This window comes from Tachysurus fulvidraco, chromosome 13, assembly GCF_022655615.1.
Source record: "Tachysurus fulvidraco isolate hzauxx_2018 chromosome 13, HZAU_PFXX_2.0, whole genome shotgun sequence".
Classification (NCBI taxonomy): Eukaryota; Metazoa; Chordata; class Actinopteri; order Siluriformes; family Bagridae; genus Tachysurus; species Tachysurus fulvidraco.
Window position 1 is genome coordinate 969507 of NC_062530.1, and position 7500 is coordinate 977006.

The 7500-nt window shown below is 42.7% G+C and overlaps 1 protein-coding gene across 2 annotated transcripts in view; it reads left to right on the forward strand.

The window, feature by feature from the left end:
• The window catches only part of tspan4a (tetraspanin 4a), a 110666-nt gene that overhangs the window by 91829 nt on the left and 11337 nt on the right, over nt 1-7500 (forward strand). For both annotated transcript variants that reach the window (XM_047822661.1, XM_027144138.2), the window contains one exon: nt 5495-5596. In XM_047822661.1, coding sequence (XP_047678617.1) covers nt 5495-5596 — 102 coding nt within the window. The remainder of the gene's footprint in view (nt 1-5494; nt 5597-7500) is intronic.

Genomic DNA, 7500 nt, shown 5'->3' on the forward strand with positions numbered 1-7500 from the left:
TCATCGTCCTTATCGCTTTCAAGCCACAAATATACTTCGATTTTATTTTCTATATCTGTTTTATTTTTTTTTTTATTTCTGAAAAAAGAAATAATTAATTTTAAAGATCCACAAAGTTAATGTTCTTAAATTCATCTCCACATTTTCCTCTTCCTCATGAATTTCTGATAGAATTTCAACAAGTTCTGTTCTGAAATAGTGATATATTTTTCCAATAAATCCTTCAGTCCTCATCCTGCATGACCTCCGTCTCAGCCGACCGTAGTTTGTATGTCACCCGAGTCTCATTTCGACTTCTGCTGACGGAAACATCCGGAGCTTTACTCGGACTCGTTTATCATCAGATCTACAGCATCGATCTCAGGATGGAGCTCTGAGAGGTTCAGTTTCAGTTCACAGCCTCGCTGCAGGAGTTCCTCAGGACTCAGTTCCTCAGGATCTGATAATGTTCTTGTTCTTGTTCTTGTTCTTCTCACTGTTCGGTTCTTCAGTTCATCTCCTGGGTTTATCTCAATGACCTCCTGACCTTCTCCACCTGGGTGAAGAGCCGTGATGGAGCGATCCAAGAGAACTGCGTATATAAGCATCTAAGAAGTATTGTATATAAGCATATATATTGTGTATATATATATATATACAATGGATATAAAAAGTTTACACACCACTGCTGTTAAAATAGAACGAAAAAAAAGAAGAAAAAAGATAAATGAGAAGAAAATTATGGTTTTTTTTTTACCTCAATATAAAATTATATCACAAAGAAGTGAAAAACAATCAGAATATTTTTAATAACAATTTATTATTATTATTATTATTATTGTTGTTATTATTATTATTATTATTATTATTATTATTATTATTATTATTATTATTATTTAGCAAATTTATAAACACCATGTAACATATCAAAACTCCAAAAGTAATGGCACCCATTTCACCTTATACATTCTTTGACTTATAGAACTGTTTTATTATGAAAGCTTCAACTCTCTAAGGGTTCAAACCATTGTTGGGGGGAAAAGGTTTTATTTATTTATTTATTGATTTATTTATTTATTTATTTATTTATTTATTTATTTATTGGCCAGGACAAAACCTAAATAGAACACCAAAGAACACCAAGGAGAGCATGAGGCAAAATGATTAGACTTTTCTCTGGCTTCTCTTTTCTATTTTGTTTCCTTTTAGCTGAAACCTAAAATACATTATTTCAGAAATTATTTAGATTCAGTGACATGGTTAAGAATCTTGTGATTCTACATGCACACACACACACACACACACACACACACACACACACACACACACACACACACACACACACACACACACACACACACACACAGTGTGGAGCATGTACACTACACTAATGAACTCTGTTTCAGCTCCAACATACTTGACTTTAAACAGTAAACAGATGTTTAAGGATGTTTTATAGTCAGTAATGAAGTAAAATGTCTGTTATATAAGAGCGTGACTGTAACTCCAGATGGTCACGCAATCACAAGCGGCCAAAATTACACGCTGTCGGAAAACCTAAACAATCTGCTGTGTTGGATCTTCTGGGAGATGAAACATCTCAGTGAACATTTTCTTCTAATCTGTGTTCGGATTAAATCGCTCTCTCGGTTATGGGTGGAGAGTGGGGGGGCGAGGGGGGTGGGGGGACGGAGAGACGAAGAGAAAGACAGAGAGAGAGAGATAGATGGAGAGAAAAGGTAGAGATGAGAGAGGGGGGGGGGGAGAGATAAGGATACCAGCTAGATAGCGACAGGAGAGAGAGAAAGAACAGAGAGAGAAAGAGCAGAGAGCATGAGGAGAGAGGACAATGAGATGAGAAGCGATGAGCAAGATGAAAGCAGCGGAAGCGAGAGAGAAAAAGAGAGATTGGAGACGAGAGGGACGGGGCGACTTTTCCGCGAGCATGGAGAGAGTGATGAGTAAAGCAGTAGAAACGAAATGAGAAAAGAGGAGAGAGAAGAGAGAGAGAGAGAAAGACAAGAGAGACACGACCGAGGAGGAGAGAGCCACTGGAAAGAGAGAGAGGAAGAGAGAGAAAGACTGCACGAGCACGAGAGACCAGTATCTCGCGAGAGAGTCGGAGGAGAAACGAGAACGGGACGAGCAATGAGTGACGATCGATGAGAGTGGGAGGACGAGAGGGAGATCGAGAGAGAAAGCACGAGAAATGCAGAGTCAGATACTAATCACGACGAATAACAGGATCTGTCCGTGGGAGAGAGAGCGTCGTGATGAGGACTGATTTGGGCAATATGAGAGGAAAGAGAGGTAACTCAGGACGGAAAGGTAGGCAGATGGATGATGAGGAGTCCCCCCCTCCCTCCCCCAAGTCTGTCCGCGTCCTTGACCCTACCGGAGATGGGGACAGAGGAGGAACCGCAACGAGATTCGTTTACCCTGGACGAGAAGAGAGTGATTGAGAGAGTGAGAAGGGGAGTGGAAGCGGCTACGAGAGAAAAGGATCGGCAGGAGCCCAAGGAGGAGGGAAGAAATGAGAGAAACTAGAGAGTGGCGTGAGGAGGAGACGGAGAGGAACGTTGGAGAGATGAGAGGAAAGCGAGAGAACCTGTGCACGAGACGAGAACGGAAGAAGATGAGGGGATGATGGAAGCAGAATGGAGGATGCGACAGATGGACGAACATAGAGTAGACAAGCACTGATGGAGAAATCATACGTATCCCTGTGAAAGGAGAGACAGAGAGAGAGAGAGAAAAGTAAGAGAGAGAAGCTAGAGAGACGAGGACGTAGTACGACCGGCGAGAGGAGATTTGAGAGGGAGAGAGAGAGAGAGAGAGAGAGAGAAGAGAGGGAATGGAGAGAAGAGAGACCTAAGAGAGATCAGAAAGAGGTAGAAGGAGAGTGATCAAGAGAGAAAGTAAGTAGCTGACGCGAGATGGAGACGAAAGAGGTAAAAGAGACGATCGCGAGAGTAGAGAGAAGAGAGAGAGAGACTCCCCGAGATCAGAAAGCAGAGACCACGACTTGCCTGCCCCCTGAGACAAAGAAGAAGAGACGAAGAGGAGTGAGGAGAGAACCAGAGAGAGAGACATGTTGAGAGGAGGAGAAGCGGAAGAGGAGGGCGAGACGAACGATGGAGAGGAGTGGAAGAGAGGGGAGAGAGAAAGAGGGGATGATGAGATAGGGCCAAGAGAAAAAGGAGGACGGAGCGTGAGGTGAGATGTGAGTGAGGATTGGATGGACTCGGTGAGTGGGGACAGAGCAGAGAGAGAGAGGGGGAGAGATGCCGAGAGCTAGGGAAGAGAGGAGAGAAGGAGAGGGAAGGAGACGAGATGTAAACTGATGAGCGGAGAGGGGTAGGAGAGAGACAGAGAGAGACAGAGAGAGAGAGAGAGTGAGAGAGACAGAGAGAGAGAGAGAGAGAGAGACAGAGAGAGAGAGAGAGAGAGAGAGAGAGAGACAGAGAGAGAGAGAGAGAGAGAGAGAGAGTGATATTCTAGACATTTATGAATCTTTCAGGTTTTTTCCGTGTGTGAATCTTTGTCCCAATGTGCCGTGTTCTGTAGCTGCAGTTTGGTGGTGGAATAAATGGACACTGACTGCAAGATGCTCTATAATGTAGGGCAGTGTGTGTGTGTGTGTTTGTGTGTGTGTGTGTGTGTGTGTGTGTGTGTGTGTGTGTGTGTGTGTGTGTGTGTGTGTGCGCGCGCGTGTGTGTGTGTGTGTGTGTGTGTGTGTGTGTGTGCGTGCGTATGTGTGTGCGTGCGTATGTGTGTGTGCGTGCATGTGTGTGTGTGTTTGCGTGCGTGTGTGTGTGTGACTGTGAGCTTGTGTGCGAGTGAGCGTGTGTGTGTGCGTTGCGTGTGTCGTTGTGTGATGGTGGCTGTGAGTGTGTGTGAGTGCTTGATTGTGGTGTGTAGTGAGTGACGTGGGGGTGTGTAGTTGTGTGTGTACTTATGTGAAGTGCCGATGCCGTGCGTGTGTGTGTGTGTTCGTGTGTGTGAGTGTTGTGAGTGCGTGTGGTTGTGTTGTGTTGTGTTGTGTGCTGTGTGTGTGCGTTGCCGGTATGTGTGTGCGTGCGTATGTGTGTGTGCGTGCATGTGTGTGTGTGTTTGCGTGCGTGTGTGTGTGTGCCTGTGTGCGTGTGTGCGAGTGTGCGTGTGTGTGTGCGTGCGTGTGTGTGTGTGTGCGTGCGTGTGTGTGTGTGCGTGCTTGTGTGTGTGTGCGTGCGTGCGTGTGTGTGTGTGTACTTATGTGAGTGCGTGCGTGCGTGTGTGTGTGTGTGTGTGTGTGAGTGTGTGTGCGTGTGTGTGTGTGTCTGTGTAAAGAAGAAAGAGAGCACAGTGATCAGTGATGACACTCTGATGTCACCTGGGTGTCACATTCTCTGCTCCGTCTCTCCGTCTTCACTCAGCTCTCAGCGTTCAGCTCCATCAGAGTCTCTTCTTTATCTCATCCCTCTGACTGACAGAAACCTGACTCCATCTCACACTTCACTCTGACTGAAGTCCCTCCTCTCATTGGTTTGAACATGTTGATGAATTTTCTCTAACAGCAGCTCTGATAGCACAGATTTATATAAATGTCATTGTTGCTATAGCAACAGATCGTTCACAGGGACGTGGACATCCAGCGCCGCATACGAGCACATTAACGTGTTAACGAAACGTGTATGAAAGGAATCTCTGGAACTTCTGACTTCTTTGTGGTTTCTCAATAACGTGACAAGCTGCAAAATTAATCTCACTGATTTAAAGTTTAATATTCTGTTGGATTTGAAACAGAAGTAAGATGAACTTTGACCTGGACATTCGATCATTAAGAAAAGCCACCAATAAAAATAGTTTAAACCAAAGAAAAGCTCAGATCATTTTAAAACATATTGTTTTAATGTGTGTGCGTGTGTGTGTGTGCGTGTGTGTGTGTGTGTGTGTGGGGGGGGGGGGTTTCCACGGTGGCTTAGTGGTTAGCACGTTCGCCTCACACCTCCAGGGTCAGGGGTTTGATTCCCACCTCCGCCTTGTGTGTGTGGAGTTTGCATGTTCTCCCCGTGCCTCGGGGGTTTCCTCCGGGTACTCCGGTTTCCTCCCCCGGTCCAAAGACATGCATGGTAGGTTGATTGGCATCTCTGGAAAATTGTCCGTAGTGTGTGTGTGTGTGTGAGTGAATGAGAGTGTGTGTGTGCCCTGTGATGGATTGGATAGGGTGTATCCTGCCTCGATGCCCGATGACGCCTGAGATAGACACAGGCTCCCCGTGACCCGAGAAGTTCGGATAAGCGGTAGAAGATGAATGAATGAATGAATGAATGAATGAATGAATGAATGAATGGTAATGTAATTTAGATGTTTTGTTGTGGACTTTCTTTCCTTTAGATGGTTGTAAAGATTTATTTTTTGATTTAGCTTCAAAACATTAGACAAACATTTTCCATTAGCAGGAACATCGTTGTATTTCGTCCTGTTAGTAAGTTAGTGAGATTTAATTATATGTTTAATGTTTATTTTTTTACAGATTGACCGTTACGCTCAAAGTGACCTGAAAAAAGGCCTGCAGCTGTTCGGCACTGAGGGCAACATCGGCCTGACCAACGCCTGGAGCATCGTCCAGACTGACGTAAGCGATGACGACAATCACATACAGAATCTCTCAGAATATCGCAGAGCATCTAAACATTTCATAACAAACTCTCGGTAAAAATGTGCAGTGGGAATGTAGAATTATATAGAAATGAAAGTTCTGCGCAACGTCTGTCGTTAAAAGGTATTTAAGCAGTTGTAATAAATAATTTATTTATTTATTTATTTATTTATTTTATTACCTCATTTGAAATTACACAGAATTTCAAATGAGGTCTCTCATTTATTAGAGAAATTTTATCAAGTGCAAGAACAAATAATTATTATGTTAAAGAAATAAACTAATTTTCTAGTCAACCAAAAATGTATATATTTATTTAACTTTTATTTAAATTTTATTAATTTAAATAATTCATAATTTTTTTAATAAATAATTTTGTTCATTGTGAGTAAAATTAAGTTTTAATTACAATCAAACAAACAAACAAAGAAACAAACAAATAAAATAAATAAATAAATAAATAAATAAATAAATAAATAAATAAATAAATAAATAAGTGCTTCTTAGGGATCACAGTTATAAATTTGATGATGTTTAAAACACAAGGGCGAAATGGTTGTCTCCAGAAGGGCTTTGGTTCTCGAGCATTAGCAGTGTGTGAGGGTCAGAGCAAGAATATTTAACTTTATTATTCTGTACATTTTTACTTTATTATTTGCAGCAGATGAATCTGTTAGCGTTCAGCTCATGCAGCACTCTATCACTTCTCCTAAACGAGTTAAACGAGTCGACACATGTTACCTGTAGAAAAGACAGAACTGAAAGAAAAGCCTTCTGTTCTCCATCCTGCACCATGACAGGATGAACTTTGATCATGTTTAGTGCTGGAGCAGATGTCGACTGTCGACGTGTTCAGACTGCAGACTGCAGAGTAGAAAGTGTTCAACCTAATGACCTGTCACAGGCAGATTCAGCGTGAAATTATGGCACATTAATGGAAAATGAGACACATAAAAGAGGAGAGAGAGAAAAAAGAGAGACTATGTGAGTGAGAGAGAGAGAGAGAGAGAGAGAGAGAGAGAGAGAGAGAGAGAGAGAGAGAGAGAGAGAGAGAGAGAGAGAGAGAGAGAGAGGTGAAGTCAGCAGGCAACTTTGTGTGAAGTGTTTGGAGTATTTGGAGTGTGTGTAGAGTGTAGAGTGTGGGGTGTGTGTATGAAGTGTGTAGAGTGTGTAGAGTGTGTAGGGGTGTAGTGTTTATGTAGAGTGTGTATACTTTGTACAGCATATAGAGTATGAAGAGAGTATAACGTGTAGTGTGTTGAGTGTGTAGAGTGAAGAATGTGCAGAGTGTGTGTGTAGAGTGTGTGTGTGTGTAGAGTGTATAGAGTGTTTGGAGTGTGCAGTGTGTGTATAGAGCGTAGAGTGTGTGTGTGTGTAGATGTGTAGTGTGTTAAGTGTGTAGTGTGTAAATTGAGTGTGTGTGTGTGTAGATGTGTAGTGTGTAGTGTGTAGTGTGTAGTGTGTAAAGTGTGTGTGTGTAGATGTGTAGTGTGTAGTGTGTATAGATGTGTAGTGTGTAGAGTGTGTGTGTGTGTAGTGTGTAAAGTGTGTGTGTAGATGTGTAGTGTGTAGAGTGTGTGTGTAGTGTGTAGTGTGTGTTGTGTGTGTGTATAGATGTGTAGTGTGTAGAGTGTGTGTGTGGTGTGTAGTGTGTAAAGTGTGTGTGTGTGTTGTGTGTTGTGTGTAAAGTGTGTGTGTGGTGTGTAGTGTGTAAAGTGTGTGTGTGTAGATGTGTAGTGTGTAGTGTGTAAAGTGTGTGTGTGTGTAGATGTGTAGTGTGTAGTGTGTAAAGTGTGTGTGTGTGTGTGTGTGTGTGTGTGTGTGTGTGTGTGTGTGTGTGTGTAGATGTGTAGTGTGTAGAGTCATTTGTTTAAAGTTTA